This window comes from Anolis sagrei, chromosome 4 (genome assembly GCF_037176765.1).
Source record: "Anolis sagrei isolate rAnoSag1 chromosome 4, rAnoSag1.mat, whole genome shotgun sequence".
Classification (NCBI taxonomy): Eukaryota; Metazoa; Chordata; class Lepidosauria; order Squamata; family Dactyloidae; genus Anolis; species Anolis sagrei.
Genome location: NC_090024.1, coordinates 107572128 through 107591056, shown reverse-complemented (window position 1 = coordinate 107591056; position 18929 = coordinate 107572128). Strand labels below are relative to the sequence as shown.

Genomic DNA, 18929 nt, shown 5'->3' with positions numbered 1-18929 from the left:
GGATCATAATAATCCTCCCTTTTCCATCCGAAGCAACTCCAAAAAAAGGGGGGGGAAAGGGGGTACAAGGAGCCAACTTAAACGGGCAAAGGGACCCTGGCCAAAAAAGAGAAGGAAATGAAAGAAAAGCACAGCTTGATCACACACATACACACTCAGAGAGAGAAAGAGGGAGAGAGAAAGCGAAAGAGAGAAAGCGAAAGAGAGAAAGAATGAATGAGAGAGAGAAAATGAGAGGGGGTAAAAAGAGAATAAATGAGAGAGGTAGAAAGAATGAATGAGAGAGAGAATGAGAAAGAGAGAAAAAGAGAGGATGAGAAAGAGAGGGAAAGAAAGAGATAGAAAGAGAATGTGTGAGAGAAAGAGAGAAAGCGAAAGAAAGACAGAGAATGAGAAAGAGAGGGAAAGAAAGAGAACGTGAGAGAGAAAGAGAGAGCGAAAGAAAGAGAATGAGAGAGAATGAGAAAGAGAGGGAAAGAAAGAGACAAAAAGAATGAGAGAGAGAATGAGAGAGAGAGAGAATGAGAGAGAGAGAGAGAAATAATACGAGAGAAAAAACGAGAAAGAGAGAGAATGTGTGTGTGAGAGAGAAAAAATGAGAGAGGGGGGAAAGAAAGCGATAGAAAGAATGAGAGAGAGATAATGAGAGAGAGAGAGAGAGAATGAGAAAGAGAAGGAAAGAAAGCGATAAGAAGAGAATGAGAGAAAGAGAGAATGATAGAGGAAAAGAGAATGCGAGAGAGAGAGAGAGGGAGGGAAAGAAAGCGATAGAAAGAAAATGAGAGAGGATGTGTGTGTGAGAGAGAAAGAGAATGAGAGAAAGAGAATGAGAGAGAAAGAGAGGGAAAGAAAGAGATAGAAAGAAAATGAGAGGATGAGAGGGGGAGAGAGAAAAATGGGAGAAAGAAAATGAGAGTGAGAGAGAGAGAACGAGAAAGAAATGGAAAGAAAGAGATAGAAAGAGAATGAGAGAGAGAATGAGAGAGAGATAGAAAGAGAAAGAGAGAGAGAAAAAGAGATAGGAAGAGAATGAGAGAGAGAGAGAAAATGAGAGAGAGAGAAAGAGAGAAAGAGAGGGAAAGAAAGAGAGAGAAGGAGAGAGAGAAAGAGGGAATGAAAGCGATAGAAAGAGAATGAGAGAGATAGAAAGAAAGAGAGACAATGAGAGAGAGAGAGAACGAAAATGAGAGAGAGGATGAGAGAAAGAGAAAGAGAGAGAAAGAGATAGAAAGAGAATGAGAGAGAGAAAGAAAATGAGAGAGAGAGAAAGAGAGAGAATGAGAGAGAGGGGGAAAGAGAAAGAATGAGAGATGGAAAGAGAATGAATGAGAGAATGAAAGCGAGAGAGAAAGCAAAGAGAGACTGAATGAGAGAGAACGAGAGAGACAGAATGAGAGAGAGAAAGAACCGGCTCCGTTTCCCAGTCGAAACAGGCGCGTTTCGGCCACTGCTCTACTAGGAATGGTACACTCGACTAAAGTTGCTTTCCAGTCGAGATGCCACCTGCCTCCTGTTTTGCTTTATTTTGAACCAATGAAGGGATTCCCACGCTTCTTTGTGCAAAGATTTCAAGTATTTTGGAAAAATATCTAGGTCCTTAATCTCTCCCCCCCCCCCCCGCCCTTCCCAATCCACACCCAATCTATCAATCCCATTGATTCAATTGGATCCAAGCCTCCCCAAAGGGTGCAACGCTCACAAGTAGCTTCTGCGTCAGCGAGAGGGTCGTCAATCATTTCATTTCGTTTATTAGACAAAAATATACCATTTTAGACAAGTTTTGTTTGGCGTGGCACTCTGTACAATTCGAAACCGCTTTATATACAGAAGAAGAAAGACTTGGGGGGGGGGGGGGTTAGAGATAACACAAACACGTGAGAGAATTACACCATCCTGGAAACAACAGAATTTTTCAAAAATGGCGGGAAGATTGATTTCAAATGGATTGGGATCTCCTTATTGCAAAACAAACAAACAAAAAAACCAGGAAGTCAGTTAGATTCTTTCCAATATTTTTGTCCTTAAGTCAGTCTGTGAAATGTTCCTTTCCACCAAAAAAAAATATTCAAGAGAGAGAGGGGGGAGCACAAAAGAGAGATTAAAATTCACTTGCTGAGTCAAAGAGCTGTGGGGAAGAAAAGACAGACCCATCTATCAGTGGGAAAGCTCCCCATCTGCATCTAGGGAAAGGATCTCTCTCTTTCTCTCTTTTCTCCCTCTCTCTCCACATATATATCTCTATCTCTATGTTACAGCAAAGAAATGCAAGGTGACACGTTGTTGTTGTTGTTAGTGGTGGTGGTGGGATTCAAAAAGCACACACACACACTCAGAGTTTGGTCAGGTTCTGCCCCTCTGCAAAGCTGGCTTGTTGCTTTGATTTATGATAATGAGGGTGTGCTCGGATTAGTCTGTATTATCCCAGCACTCTCTTGCCTTTAAGTAAATTTCACTGAACAAGAACTCACTTGTCCCGGACAGGCTGAAAAGGAGATTTTAACTGCTGAGGAGGAGAGTCAGTCCTTGGTAGGTTTTCTCTTTCTGCGAGGGGAGGGGGAAGGAGGAGAAGGAGGGAGGGAGAGAAAGACAAGAGAGAAGAAGGTCAAGAGAAAGGCCTCATTGGGATTGGGCACAGAGAGGCAGGGAATGACACCAATAATGCAACAATATCCCTGTTAGCTGGTTTCAGTTTTTCAAAATAGAGGTGGGGTATAAATAAAAGTCTGGATCAAAGTCCAGACTAAAAAGTCTGGATATTTTCAGCTCTCTCTTCAACTCTCCCAATGCCCTTCCAGCATACCAAGGCAGGAAATCCCACATTATCTGAGTGTGGACTCAGATAACCCAGTTCAAAGCAGATATTGATATCCTGGGATATAGTGGAAGGGCTCTAATAGAGACTAGAAATATTTGGGCAACCTAATTCCCCATAATTTATTATTATTATTATTATTATTATTATTATTATTATTATAAATATAAAAATATAAAAATATAAAAATATAAAAATATAAAAATATAAAAATATAAAAATATAAAAATATAAAAATATAAAAATATAAAAATATAAAAATATAAAAATATAAAAATATAAAAATAAATATTATATACATTATTATTTATGTATTATTATTTATTTTAGTATTATTGTTGTTATTATTATTATTATTTATATTCGCCTCCATCTCCCCCAAGGGGACTCCAGGTGGCTTACATAAGGCCACACCCATCCATACAGTAATTATTATTATTATTTATTTATTTATTTATTTATACCTCGCCTCCATCTCCCCCAAGGGGACTCAGGGGGGCTTGCATAAGGCCATGCCCATCAATACAATAATAATAATAATTATTATTATTATTATTTATTTATTTATTTATTTATAGCCCACCTCCATCTCCCCCAAGGGGATTCAGGGAGGCTTACATAAGGCCATGCCCATCAATACAGTATTTATTTATTTATTTATTTATTTATACCTCGCCTCCATCTCCCCCAAGGGGACTCCAGGCTGCTTACATAAGGCCACTCCCATCAATACAGTAATAATAATAATAATAATAATAATAATAATAATAATAATTTATTCATAGCACACCTCCATCTCTCCCAAGGGGATTCAGGGAGGCTTACATCAATACAGTAATTATTATTATTATTATTATTATTATTATTATCATTATTATTATTATTTATACCCCCCTCCATCTCCCCCAAGGGGATTCAGGGGGGCTTGCATAAGGCCACGCCCATCAATACAATAATAATAATAATAATAATAATAATAATATTTATTTATACCCGCCTCCATCTCCCCCAAGGGGACTCAGGGAGGCTTACATAAGGCCATGCCCATCAATAATAATTTATTTATATACCACTCCATCTCCCCAGGGGACTCAGAGCGGTTCCCAGGTAACATCACAAAACATGCAAAGTAAAAAAAACCAACATAACCATAACATTAACAAAACAAAATATAAGCATCAAAATTGTCGCCTTAACACACATATATTAAGCACAATATAATCACAAAAACACAACATAAAATCAGAAAATAAAATTCATAAGGTACACATAGCAGCCGGACCTTGAAACTGCAAGGCTGTTCAATGATAATCAAGGTGGCCAGTTGCAGCATTCACACTGGCCTCAAACACATCTATATCGGATGTGCTTTCAGCAAATACATAACAGCAGTCGGACTGTCCAAAATAATAATACAACAATACAAAATAATAATACAACAATACAAAATAATAATACAACAATACATCATTAGAAATACTTTGGCTCTGATAAGAAATACAGTGGCTTTGAGGAATTGGCTTTCAGGGCCCTTCCACACAGCTATGTAACCCAGAATATCAAGGCAGAATAAACCACAAGGTCTGTTTTGAACTGGATTATCGGAGTCCACACTGCCATATACAGTTCTGGCCCAGCTTACTTGTCCAAAGGCATCCATCTCATAATCTAAGATCATCTGGGGAGGCCCTGCTCTCGCTCCCGTCAACAGGGACGAGAGACAGGGCCTTCTCTGCAGTGGCCCCTCGCCTTTGGAACACACTCCCAAATGAGGTAAGATCTGCTCCCTCCCTCCTGGCTTTTAGAAAGAAATTAAATAATGGTTTTGGGACCAGGCCTTTGAACAATAGAGTTTTAAAGAGACATAGACTGGAATGGCAATACGACTGGCGAGACTGTTTTATGGTTTTCATGCTGTTGATGTATTGTTTAATTTATGATTTATGTTAATTGTGGTTTTTTATTGTAACTGTTATGTATCGGCATCATGTCAGGTGCCCAATGCAAGGCATTGAATTTTGCCATCTATGTGTAAACCGCTTTGAGTCCCCCCCAGGGGTGAGAAAAGTGGTATATAAATGCTGTAAATAGATAGATAGATAGATAGATAGATAGATAGATAGATAGATAGAATCTGGTTCAATGTGGATTTTATGCTGCTATGTGGAAGTACCCTTCTAGGGTGAGAAGGGTGGAATATAAATGCTGTAAGTAAGTAAATAAGTAAAGAAATAGCAGGTGGGACACTTTGCCCCATTTAGGCCTCTTGGGGCTCTTCCACTATATTAATACACAAATGTCCTATTACTATAAATTTCAGTATAGATACCAATTGGAGTAATGAAGAAAATGCCAAACTAACTCATATAATACACAAGTGTGGGGAACAAACACGTAGGGACAATTTATAACAGTGTAACAAACATAATATTCATGTTATTTTTCAACATAATTTGTCAGATCTTCCAAAGGTTATGTGGACAAACTTCAACATATACAATATTGTCCCGTGTGAATTCAAGATGTTGAAGTTTGTCCACACAACCTTTGGAAGATCTGACAAATTATTTTGGGGAAAAAAACATGAATATTATGTTTGTTACACTGTTGTAAATTGTCCCTATGTATTTGTTTCCCATGCTTGTGTATATTATATGAGTTAGTTTGGCATTTGTGCTGAAGTTTATAGTAATATGGCCCAAAAAGGCCTAAATGGAGCAAAGTGTCCCACCTGCTATCTGAGGCCCTTTAGTTATTTACTTACTTATTTAGTTATTTACTTATTTACTTACAGAATTTATATTATATATCATATATATATATATATATATGATATATATCATCCCGAAGGGCACTTCCACACTGTAGTATAAAATCCACATTGAACCGGATTATATGGCAGTGTGGACTCAGATAATCCGGTTTAAAACAGACCTTGTGGTTTATCTGCCTTGATATTCTGGGTTACATAGCTGTGTGGAAGGGCCCTGAAAGCCAACTTATCAGAGTCAATGTATTTCTTATCAGAGCCAATTTATTTCTAATGATGTATTGTATTATTATTTTGGACAGCCCGGCTGCTGTTTGAATTTGCTGAAATATTTCTAGGGCCCTTCCACACAGCCCTATATTCCAGAATATCAAGGCAGAAAATCCCACAATATTTGCTTTGAACTGGGTTATCTGAGTACACACTCAGATAATGTGGGATTTTCTGCCTTGATATTCTGGGATATAGGGCTGTGTGGAAGGGCCCCTAATCTCTGTTCCCAATCATAACACTAGAAATAAGGAAACTAAAAACACAATAATTTGCTGTTGAAAGCTTTAATAGCTTTCTTGGCCAGAATCACTGAGTTGCTGTGAGTTTTCCAAGCTGTATGGCCATGTTCCAGAAGCATTCTCTCCTGACGTTTCGCCCACATCTATGGCAGGCATCCTCAGAGGTTGAGAGGTCTGTTGGAAATGAGGCAAGTGAGGTTGATATATCTGTGGAATGCCCAGGGTGGAAGAAAGAACTACTGTCTGTTTGAGGCCAGTGTGAATGCTGCAATGTATCCCCTTGATTAGCATTGAATAGCCTTGCAGCTTCAAAGTCTGGCTGCTAATTGCTTGGGGGAATGAAAGTTCTTTCTCCCACCCTGGACAATCCACAGATATGTCAACCCCACTTGCCTAGTTTCCAACAGATGTCACAGCCTCTGGGGATGCCTGCCATACATGCAGGCGAAAGGTCAGGAGAGAATGCTTCTCGAACATGGCTATACAGCCCGGAAAACTTACAGCAACTCATACAATAGTTTGATCTGCAAAAAAACAACAAAAACAAACAAAAAACAAATAAAACAAAATAAAACAAACAAAAAAACTCTTCCCTCCTTCTCCCTCCCTCCTCCCCTCTCTTTAATCCATTCTTAAAACTTCTTTCTTGGAAAATTCACTTTGCACATAACTCCTTCAATTTAATAGAAAGGGGTGATCAGAAGACAAACTGGAGCTTCTCAGGAATGTCATGCTTTTGGGGAGTTTTCTCCTGCTCATATAAGCAACTGGATATTTTTCTGCTATCTCCTTTTGTTGGGAGATGTGAGCTGTTAGGTTCAAAATAACCCTCAGTTGGGAGAAAATTAGAAGTTCATGAGCTAGACATCAACACTGTGACAAAACTTTCCAAGGACCTCAGGGAAACTGAGAAACTGCAAGTCGCTTCTGGTGTGAGAGAATTGGCCGTCTGCAAGGACGTTGCCCAGGGGATACCCGGATGTTTTGATGTGTTCCCATCCTTGTGGGAGGCTTCTCTCATGCCCTCGCATGGGGAGCTGAAGCTGACAGAGGGAGCTCATCCGCACTCTCCCCAGATTCGAATCTGCGACCTGTCAGTCTTCAGACCTGTCAGTCTTCAGTCCTGCCGGCACAGGGATTTAACCCACTGTGCCACTGGGGGCTCCTATGCTTATCCCAGCTCATCCTATGGTGGTTATGAAGTTTGCTTCTGGTACTTTGCTATATTGATGGTGGAATCACCCCCAACCCCTTAAAGTTTTAACTATTACATCTGGCCCAGCCATAGGCTTTTAAATTCTTGTGTGTGATTGTCTACTTGTGAGTTATATTAATTGTATTGTTTAGTTTGTTTATTGCTTGTTGTTTTATGATTGCTTGTTGTTTTGATGTGTTGTTGGGCTTGGCCTCATGTAAGATGCTCAGAATCTCTTGGGGAGATGGTGGCGGGAATAAATAAAGTATTATTATTATTATTATTATTATTATTATTATTATTAGCTGTACCGTCAAGTCTTTCTCTCCTTCTTTCCCTCCTTCCTTCACTCCCTCTTTTCTTTCTTCCTTCCCGTCTTTTTTTCTCTTCTTCCTTCCTTCTCTATCTCTTTCCTTCCTTTCCCCTTTTTCTTCTGCTGTCTCTCTTTTCTTCCTTCTCTCTTTCCTTCTTTCCTTCCCTCCCTCTTTCTCTACATCTTCTCCCCTTCCTTCACTCCCTCTTTCCTTCCTTCTTTCTTTCCTTCTCTCAGTCCTTCCTTCTATAACTTTCCTTCCCCCTTTTCTCCCCCCCTTCTCTCCTTTCTTCCTTCTCTACCTCTTTACTTACTTACTTCTCTCTTTGCTTCCATGCTTCCTTCTCCCTTTCCTTCCTTCTTTTCCTTTTTTCTTTCCTTCTCTCCTTCCTTCCTTCCCCCTTTTTTCTTTCCCTCCCTCTTTCTCTCCTTTCTTCCTTCTCTACCTCTTTCCTTCCTTCCTTCTCTCTTTGCTTCCATGCTTCCTTCTCCCTTTCCTTCCTTCTTTTCCTTTTTTCTTTCCTTCTCTCCTTCCTTCCTTCCCCCCTTTTTCTTTCCCTCCCTCTTTCTCTCCTTTCTTCCTTCTCTACCTCTTTCCTTCCTTCCTTCTCTCTTTGCTTCCATGCTTCCTTCTCCCTTTCCTTCCTTCTTTTCCTTTTTTCTTTCCTTCTCTCCTTCCTTCCTTCCCCCCCTTTTTCTTTCCCTCCCTCTTTCTTCCCTTTCTTCCTTCTCTACCTCTTTCCTTCCTTCCTTCCCTCTTTGCTTCCATGCTTCCTTCTCCCTTTCCTTCCTTCTTTCCCTTTTTCCTTTCCTCCTTCCTCCCTTCTCTAACTTTCCTTCCTTCCCCCTTTTTCTTTCCCTCCCTCTTTCTCTCCTTCCTTCCTTCTCTCTTTGCTTCCATGTTTCATTCTCCCTTTCCTTCTTTCTTTCTTTCCCTCCCTCTTTCTTTTCTTTTCCTTCTTTCTTTTCTCCCCTTCCCTCCCTCTTTCTTCCCTTTTTTCTATATTGTCATTTCGCTTTTGAGGGCTTTTTAAGTTTCTTCTGCTGTGTTTTTCATTGTTTTTTGAGGGAAGGACATACATTGGGTTGTTAGGTGTATTATGTCCAAATTTGGTGTCAATTCCCCCCAGTAGTTTTTGAGTTCTGTTAATCCCACAAACGAACATTACATTTTTATTTATATAGATTATTATTAATAATCTTTGAGCCTAATAGCTCAGATTTCCCAACAAAGCATTAATATGTTTTACTTTGAGGTCTGAAACCACTCAAAAGAGCAGCAGAATTCAAGAGTGATAGAATCCTAGAGTTAAGAGACCTCGGTGGCCTTCCAGTTCAACGTCCTGCCAAGAAGCAGGAAAATTGCTCAGAGGAGCTTGAGAGATAAGGCTGACTACTATGCAAACCCAACATGCCTCTTTCTCACCCCATCCATAATATTACCTATGCGTTTGGGGCTGGTCCTCTCTGAAGCCTTCTCAAATCTGAGGGTCAACACCGAGGGTTGTTCCTTCTCATCTTTGTTGGGGAATCTTTGAGCCTAATAGCTCAGATTCCCCAACAAAGCATTAATATGTTTTACTTTGAGATCTGAAACCACTCAAAAGAGCAGCAGAACTCAAGAGTGATAGAATCCTAGAGTTAGGAGACCTCGGTGGCCTTCCAGTTCAACGTCCTGCCAAGAAGCAGGAAAATTGCTTAGAGGAGCTTGAGAGATAAGGCTGACTACTATGCAAACCCAACATGCCTCTTTCTCACCCCATCCATAATATTACCTATGTGTTTGGGGCTGGTCCTCTCTGAAGCCTTCTCAACGCTGAGGGTCAACACCGAGGGTTGTTGTTGCTGTTGGGCGGGAAGGGGGTGGTTGTGATGGGCAGCGGCGGCGTGGTGGTGGTTAACTCCCAAAAAGGACCGGACGTTTAGGAGGGAACTCTGGGCGAGGAAGGCGCCATTGGTCCAGTTGTGGAATTTCCCAATCTGGCAAGTGTAGAGTCCATGGCTGGGGAGGAAAGCCGGGTGCTGGAGCTGGGCAGAGGCGTGGTTGGGGGGCGAAGGGGCGGCGGGCTTGGCCAGCGTGGCCCCGTCCGGGCTGGTGGCCGTCTCTGCCAAGGACCAGATCTTGGGCTTGTTGTGGAGCGGGCCCGGGAGGTTGTTCTGCCTGCTGGGGCTCAGGAGGCGCGTCGGGTTATCCGAGGGCTCCTTCCCCTCTTTGGCCTTCTTCTCCAGCTGCTCCTCTTCTTCGCTTCGCTGCCGCAAGAGCTCGGCTTTCTCCTCTTCCTCCTCGTTGCTCTGCTCGCCGTCGTTCTCGTCGATTTTGTCGATGTCGATGCTCTCCAGGTCGATCTCTTCGTCGTCTTCGTTCTTCTCCGGGTCGCCCTCGTTGTCGCTGCCGAAGATGTGGTCGTCCTCCTTGCTCCGCGCCCCCCAGGTGACCTTGTTCTCCTTCTTGAGGCGGCGGCGGGCGTTGGCGAACCAGGTGGAGACCTGGGTGAGGGTCATCTTGGTGATGATGGCCAGCATGATCTTCTCGCCTTTGGTCGGGTAGGGGTTCTTGCGGTGCTCCTGCAGCCAGGCCTTCAAGGTGCTCGTGGACTCTCGGGTGGCGTTCTTGGGCCTCCCGGGGTCCCCATACTGGAATTGCCCGTAGGGGTAATAGCCCGGGGTGGTGTGGGCAGCAAAGGTGGCAGGGTGGACGCCAGGGCTCTCCTTCAGCTCATACTGGGAGCCCTGCAGCACAGTCAGAGAAGCAGAGGAGGAGGAAAGAAAAGGATGAAACCCCGTTTAGGACTCTTTTCTCACAAGCTTTTCCTTCCAAAAGGGGGCTTTTTAGGGGGGGGACCTTTTGTGACATGCCCCTGCCCCACAGAATCTCATCCTAATCCCCATCCAAAGAGAATGATAATCGAGAATGATAATAAATAAAGATTATCATCATCATCATCATCATATCAGTGCAACCCACAAGCCCTGGCTTTTCCTTCCAAAAGGGAGCTTTTTAAGGGGGGGGGGGCTCTTTGTGACATGCCTCCTGCCCCACGGAATCCCATCCTAATCCCTATCCAAAGAGAATCATAATCGAGAATGATAATTATTATTATTAATAATAATAATCATCATCATCATCATATCAGTGTAACCCACAAGCCCTGGCTTTTCCTTCCAAAAGGGGACTTTTTAAGGGGGACCTCTTTGTGACATGCCTCCTGCCCCACGGAATCCCATCCTAATCCCTATCCAAAGAGAGTGATAATCAAGAATGATTAATCATCATCATCATCATCATCATCATCATCATCATATCAGTGCAACCTACAAGCCCTGGCTTTTCCTTCCAAAAGGGGACTTTGGGGGGGGGGGGTGCTCATTATGACATACCACCTACCCCACGGATTCCCATCCGAATGCCCCTCCAAAGGAGCAGGCCACTGATCCACACCGAGAATGATCATATCAGTGCATCCCAGGCTGATGGAGCTTAGTCTGGGGTCCATTCCACACAAAATCCCACATTGTCTGCTTTGAATTGGGATATATGGCAATGTGGACTCAGGGCCCAGCCATATTACCCATAATATCAAGTTAACAAATCGCACATTACCTGAGTGTGGATGCAGATATTCCAGTTCAAAGCAGATACTATGGGATTTTCTGCCTTGATATTCTGGGATATAGGGCTGTGTGGAAGGCCCTCAGATAACCCAGTTCAGAGCAGATATTGTGGGATTTTCTACCTTGATATTCTGGGATATAAAGCTGTGTGGAAGGTACTCAGATAACCCAGTTCAAAGCAGATATTGTGGAATGTTCTGCCCTGATATTCTGGGATATAGGGTTGTGTAGAAGGCTCTCAGACAACCCAGTTCAAAGCAGATATTCTGGGATTTTTTGCCTTGATATTCTGGGATATAGAACTGTGTGGAAGGCCCCCAAATATTCCAGTTCGAAGCAGATATTGTGGGATTTTCTGCCCTGATATCCTGGGATATAAGGCTGTGTGGAAGGCCCTCAGATATTCCAGTTCGAAGTATATATTGTGTGATTTTCTGCCTTGATATTCTGGGTTATATGGTTGTGTAGAAGGGCCCTCAGGCAACTCCTGCTCAGCTCCAGCAGCATTTCTAAGGACAGGATTGCTGTGAGTTTTTCGGGCTGTATGGACATGTTCTAGAAGCACTTTCTTCGGACGTTGGAACATGGCTATACAGCCCGGAAAACTCAGAGCAACCCAGAGCCCTTCCACACAGCCATATAACCAGGAATATCAAGGCAGAAAATCCCTCATTATCTGCTTCGAACTGGATTATATGGCAGTGTAGACTCAGATAACCCAGTTCAAAGCAGATATTGTAGTATTTTCTGCCTTGAAATTCTGGGGTTATAGGGCTGTGTGGAAGGGTCCTGAGTCTACAGTGACATATTATCCAGTTCAAAACAGATAATGTGGGATTTTCTGCCTTGATATTTTGGGGTTATATGGCTGTGTGGAAGAGCCCTGAGTCTACAGTGCCATATTACCCAGTTCAAAACAGATATTGTGGGATTTTCTGCCTTTATATTTTGGGGTTATACGGCTGTGTGGAAGAGCCCTGAGTCTACAGTGCCATATATCCCAGTTCAAAGCAGATATTGTGGGATTTTCTGCCTTGATATTCTGAGTTATAGGGCTATGTGGAAGGGCCCTGAGTCCACAGTACCATATTATTCAGTACAAAACAGATAATGTGGGATTTTCTGCCTTGAAATTCTGGGTTATAGGCCTATGTGGAAGAGCCCTGAGTCTACAGTGCCATATTACCCAGTTCAAAGCAGATATTGTGGTATTTTCCGCCTTGATATTCTCAGTTATAGGGCTATGTGGAAGGGCCCTGAGTCTACAGTGCCATATAACCCAGTACAAAGCAGATATTGTGGGATTTTCTACCTTGATATTCTTGAGTTATATGGCTGTGTGGAAGGGCTCTGAGTCCACGGTTCCATATAACCCAGTTCAAAGCAGATATTGTGGGATTTTTTGCTTTGATATTCTGGGGTTATATGGCTGTGTGGAAGGGCCCTGAGTGTACAGTGCCATATAGATATTGTGAGCTATTGTGGGATTTTCTACCTCGATATTCTGGGTTATAGGGCTGTGTGGAAGAGCTCTGAGTGTACAATGCCATATAACCCAGTTCAAAGCAGATAATGTGGGATTTTCTGCCTCGATATTCTGGGTTATAGGGCTGTGTTGAAGGGCCCTGAGTCCACAGTACCATATATTCCAATTCAAAACAGATAATGTGGGATTTTATTCAGCCGTGTGGAAGGAGGCCCCAGTGATCCCGGCTTTCGACAACACATTTCCAAGGGCAGCTTACAAAGAGGGCCTGATGTAAAGGAGAAGAGGAGAGTCTGGGTCGCACAGGACTTCTCTCACACAGAGAGACAGCAAACAGCACAAACCAAACTGACCCAGGTTCAGCACACAGCCCACACCTATCTGGCTTCAGTATACATGATTCCTTTTCTCCCATTGGACTTCAAAATGCGAAACTTTTTAAGCCCTGCATTTCAGCCACATCATGCTCTTGGGAGCCCAAGCCAGAGAAAGGAAGAGTCCTATTTCCAGAAGGAGATGTAGCACTGCTTCCTCTCCTCTTTTCCTCCAAAACAACCCGTTTTCCTCTTTGTTTTTGTGTATATTTTCCCCCCTGTTGCCAGCTTTTCCCGGCAGTGATTTATTTTCCCAATCAATATCCTTTTTATCATCGGCAGTAAAACAGAGTGAGGTCACATTAGCCCATCAGGTGTTTTGGTTAAATAACATTTTATCTTCCTAACAACCTCATTAGGCCTCATGATTACTGCAAATTGCACCAGGCAGAAGGTTTATGAGCGGGTGCCTCAAACTTCTCTCCTGAACTGGGCCAGGCTTTCTAGGGGGGCTTCCATACAGCCATATAACCCAGAATATCAAGGCAGAAAATCCCACAATATCTGCTTCGAACTGGAATATTTGGGGGCCTTCCACACAGCTATATAACCTAGAATATCAAGGCAGAAAATCCCACAATATCTACTTCCAACTGGAATATTTGGGGGCTTTCCACACAGCTTTATATCCCAGAATATCAAGGCAGAAAATCCCACAATATCTGCTTCGAACTGGAATATTTAGGGGCCTGCCACACAGCCATATAACCCAGAATATCAAGGCAGAAAATCCCACAATATATGCTTCGAACTGGAATATTTGGGGGCCTGCCACACAGCCATATAACCCAGAATATCAAGGCAGAAAATCCCACAATATCTGCTTTGAACTGAGTTATCAGAGGGCCCTTCCACACAGCCCTATATCCCAAAATATTAAGGCAGAAAATGCCACAATATCTGCTTCAAAGTGAAATATTTGGGGGCCTGCCACACAGCCATATAACCCAGAATATCAAGGCAGAAAATCCCACAATATCTGCTTCTAACTGGAATATTTGGGGGCCTTCCACACAGCCATATTATCCAGAATATCAAGGCAGAAAATCCCACAATATCTGCTTTGAACTGGATTATCTGAGTCCACACTGCCATATATTCCAGTTCAAAGCAGATAATGTGGGAATTTATTCAGCTATGTGAAAGGGGCCTAAGAATTGCTGATGGGGGCAAACACTAGAAAACCTGCCCTAACGTATTAATATTAATATATATATTAATATACACACACATTTGATCCTCTTCCCTTATTTATTTCAATTATGCCCACAATGAGATTCTGCATAATTTTTATCCCATCCCTTTTTTTGCATCGTGAAAGTATGCAAGTTTGCAACAAAAACACACACTACACAAAAGCTTGGAAAATTTAAAAAAGTATGGAAGACTTTTGAGGTGAAAGGGATGTATGGAGAGGGGAGAGATGCCATCTGGAAAGGAGCAAACGTAATTTTTTTTAATGATAACTCTTAACAAGGCGTGCTCGTTATATCCCTCTTGATCTCCTTGAGCGATTTTTGTTTCTTGGGGACTGAAATGATACATTTGGTATCCCTCTCCTGGGAGTCCTTTTGAAGTAGCCACTTGAAAATCATTACTGCTCCTTCTCCCCATCATTTACTGTTGCAGAGGGAGCCAGGGTGGACTTCCAGCCTCTCCCTCTTGTGTTGTGCTTTGCATTCCAAGTTAGCTTGCTTTATTGTTGGGTTTATTTTCTCCATTTCTGATTATTTGGAAACACTTCTTAAAAACCCCATACCTATCTATCATCTATCTATCTATCTATCTCTATCTACCATCAATTAATCTATGCATATATATATATATATATATATATACACACACACACACAAGTTTTTATAAAAGTGTGTGTGTGTATGCATAGATAAATTATATATATATACATATATATATATATATAAACACACACACATACATACACACACAAGTTTTTATAAAAGTGTGTGTGTATATGCATAGATAATATATATATATATATATATATATATACACACACATACAAGTTTTTTTATAAATGCATATATATATATATATATATATATATATGCATAGATAGATTATACACACACACACACATACACACACACACACACAAGGGTTTTTTTTTAGAAAAGTATGTGTATATACACATATATCGATATTTATACCTAATTATAGTTTAGATTTATAATATTTTTATATAAATCGGAGAGGAGGGGAAGATTGTAAATAGGAACACGATTTCCATTCACACCTCATCATAAAGGTAGCTTATTTCCTTTTATTATGATACATTTTTTCTTGCTGATTCGATATCAATATTTTCCCATTTATGATTGGAAAGGATTTGTTCTAAATCTCCAAGGCGTCTCGGGTTATTTATAATATATATATCTTAAGTGAGTTTCATCTGCTTAGAAGGCAACCATAAAATAGCCACAGGGCTGTATATTGCCTCTGAACCTGTACATTGTCTCCTAAAACTCCCTGCAAACCAGTACCACCATTGACAAATCTCAGTTAAAGAAATGGCAACAACAAGAAGGAAAAGATCTCAACTGAGTCAATAATATTCACCATTAGAAAAGGAGAAGAGGATCCATTATTTATAATCGTCGTGTGCTGCTCTGTAAGTCCCTTTTGGGAGATGGCAGCGGATATAATTAAAGTTATTATTATTAATACTATTATTTTGGTTAAATGGGGAGGGGAGAGGTCAACTGTTCCGGGAAGAAGTTCGAGGAAAGGAGAAACAAGGGAATAAACTATTATTATTATTATTTTGGTCAACTGTTCCTGAAGAAGTTCGAGGAGGGAGGAAAAACAAGGGGATGAACTATTATTATTATTATTATTATTATTATTATTATTATTATTATTATGGTTAAATGGGGAGAGGATAAAGATCTACTGTTCCTGGAAGAAGTTCGAGGAAAAGGAAAAACAGGGGGATAAATTATTATTATTATTAATTATTATTATTATGGTTAAATGGGGAGGGGAGAGAGATCAACCGTTCCTGGAAGAAGTTCGAGGAAAAGGAAAAACAAGACCTCACTACCTCTGAGGATGCTTGCCATAGATTCAGGCGAAACGTCAGGAGAAAATGCCTCTAGAACATGGCCATTATAGCCCGGAAAACCTACAACAACCCAGCGATTCCGGCCATGAAAGCCTTCGACAGTACAGGGGATGAACTATTATTATTATTATTATTATTATTATTATTATTATTATTTTGGTTAAATGGGGAAGGGAGAGAGATCAACTGTTCCTGGAAGAAGTTAGAGGAAAAGGAAAAACAAGGGGATAAACTATTATTATTATGGTTAAATAGGGAGGGGAGAGAGGTCAACTGTTCCTGAAAGATGTTCGAGGAAAAGGAAAAACAAGGGGATGAACTATTATTATTATTATTATTATTATTATTATTATTATTATTATGGTTAAATGGGGAGAGGAGAGCTTTCAACTGTTCCTGGAAGAAGTTCGAGGAAAAGGAAAAACAAGACCCCACTACCTCTGAGGATGCTTGCCATAGATGCAGGCGAAACGTCAGGAGAAAATGCCTCTAGAACGTGGCCATATAGCCCGAAAAACCTACAACAACCCAGTGATTCCGGCCATGAAAGCCTTCGACAAAGGATTATAGTGTTATAATGAGTGCTCCAAACACTACACAGTGTATAATAATTTTCCAAAAGTACAGCCATATTCACAAGATTGTGGGCTATATTTCTCCATCTAAAACTCTTTTTAAACACCAGGGGATGAACTATTATTATTATTATTATTATTATTATTGTGGTTAAATGGGGAGGGGGGAGAGATCAACCGTTCCTGGAAGAAGTTCGAGGAGAAGGAAAAACAAGGGGATGAACTATTATTATGATTATTATTTTGGTTAAATGGGGAAGGGAGAGAGGTCAACCGTTCCTGGAAGAAGTTCGAGGAAAAGGAAAAACAAGGGAATGAATTATTATTATTATTATTATTATTATTATTATTATTATTATTGTGGTGGTGAAATGGGGAGGGGAGAGAGGTCAACTGTTCCCGGAAAAAAGAGGAAAAACAAGGGGGATAAATTAGCAAACAATGTCCCAATACTTTGCTTTTCTCCTTTATGTGTGCGTGTGTACAGGGCGTGAGTGCGGAGGGTCCTAAATCGGCTGCGCTTTGATTGCTGGGAAATTAATTTCAAAACCCGGGGAAAGGAGTTCCAGCGCGAGACGCGAGGAGTTTGCACGAGACGGTAGGAGGCAGTTCGAAGGGACATCCACTGCATTCGTTGGCAGGCTGGGAAAGAGAAGGAAACTCTCTGCAGGGGAAAGTGATGCGACCTCTTTCTTTCCCAGGAGGGCGATCTCTCTCTCTCTTTCTCTCTCTCTCTTTCTCTTTCTCTCACCCCCTCCCTCCGAAGAGGCCAAAGACTCACCATCTGCGAGAAGAGGCTGAGGTCGGCGGTGTAGGGCAAGAAGGCGCTGTAGTTGGGGGCGCTGTAAGGCCCGGCGGCGGCAGCAGCGGCGGCGTACATGCCCAGCACCGAGGTGACGGCCGCCGTGGAGCCTCCGCCGCCGCTCAGCTCTGTTCCGCCTCCTCCTCCTCCTCCTCCGCCGCCTCCTCCTCCGGGGCGGCCTGAAGCGGCGGCGGCTGCTGCTGCTGCGGCTGCGGCGGCGGCCAGCACTCCAGGCCGGTCAGTCCCGCCGTAGCTGGCGCTGAGGTATTGCGGGTAGCCCAGCTGAGGGAAGGACATGCCGGAGAAAGAAGAGGGGCGGCTCTCTCTTTCTCCTTTCCTTCTCACTCGGAGGGGAGGGGGGATGGCCACCCGCTCGAGCCCTCTCTGCTTTGGGGCTCCGCTCGGGCTTTTCCTCTTCTCCGCTTCTTTCTCTCTTGAAGAAGGAGGAGGTAGAGGAGGAGGCAGCGGCGTGTGGACGGACTCGGCGGGGCGCCTTCCCTCCAATCTCGCCTCCTAAATCCCTCAGATGTGATCTGATCAACAATTGAGCTCCGACTGATGCGCCTGCCCTAAGGTCCTCGGCTGATCTTTCAGATACAATTTGAAGTTGATGCTTTGATTGGCACCCACTTGAGCGCCAAGCCCCGCCTACTACCCTCTCTCGCGCGCGCTCTCTTTGGCGCGCGCTCTCTCCTCCCTCCCTCCCCCTTTTTTTACCCCAACTCTGACGAACACGTGGTTGCCGAGCCAGGCTACTTTTTTTCCCTTTTTTTTTGCATTGATGTGTGCGCGTGTTTGCTGCCTTGCGCGCGCGCTTAAGGCAGCTGCTGCTACTGCGAAGGGCGTGCGCGCGCTTATTAAATGTTTAGCAATGGGCTACTTTTAAAAAGGGAGGGAGGGGGAAAAATACACACTACGCTGCTGTATGACAACCTGTCTACACGATTTTACAGCTGTCCAACATTGGGGTTTGGCTGTTTTGCAGCCTTGGTGCTCTCCCCTTCGTAAGAAGAAGAAAAGAAGCGGGATTAGTCCCCCTCCACACACACCCCCCCATTGCAAACCAGTTCAGAACCTATTGGATGGGAGTGGTCCAGTCAATGGGACCCATTATTAATATTATTATTATTTTACTGACACAAAAACACAGTATGTCACAGCAAACTTCTTCTTCTTCTTAAATAATTATTATCATTAAATTATTATTATTAAATTATTATTTTTATTACTATTATTACTATTATTAAATTATTATTATTAAATTATTATTTTTATTACTATTATTACTATTATTAAATTATTATTATTAAATTATTATTTTTATTACTACTATTATTACTATTATTAAATTATTATTATTAAATTATCATTTTATTACTACTATTTTTACTATTAT

At 42.0% G+C, this 18929-nt stretch overlaps 1 protein-coding gene across 1 annotated transcript; it reads right to left on the bottom strand.

Moving 5' to 3' along the window:
• Positions 1 to 1732: 1732 nt before the first annotated feature.
• Positions 1733 to 18162, bottom strand: IRX1 (iroquois homeobox 1). Its single transcript, XM_067467560.1, has 3 exons — positions 17513 to 18162; positions 9378 to 10332; positions 1733 to 2541 (listed from the first exon to the last, which is right to left on the bottom strand). The coding sequence occupies exons 1-3, from the start codon at positions 17828 to 17830 to the stop codon at positions 2465 to 2467; spliced, it is 1350 nt and encodes a 449-aa protein (XP_067323661.1). The 5' UTR covers positions 17831 to 18162; the 3' UTR covers positions 1733 to 2464.
• Between the last annotated feature and the right edge of the window lie 767 nt (positions 18163 to 18929).

Bases quoted from the DNA above. Each gene is read 5' to 3' on its own strand.
- IRX1 (XM_067467560.1), bottom strand. From the start codon at position 17,830: ATGTCCTTCCCTCAGCTGGGCTACCCGCAATACCTCAGCGCCAGCTAC. The intron at 10,333-17,512 runs GTGAGTCTTTGG...ACTGTGCTGCAG, and splicing joins TCAGCCTCTTCTCGCAGATG to GGCTCCCAGTATGAGCTGAA. The intron at 2,542-9,377 runs GTAATATTATGG...CTCCCCTCGCAG, and splicing joins GACCAGCCCCAAACACATAG to AAAGAGAAAACCTACCAAGG.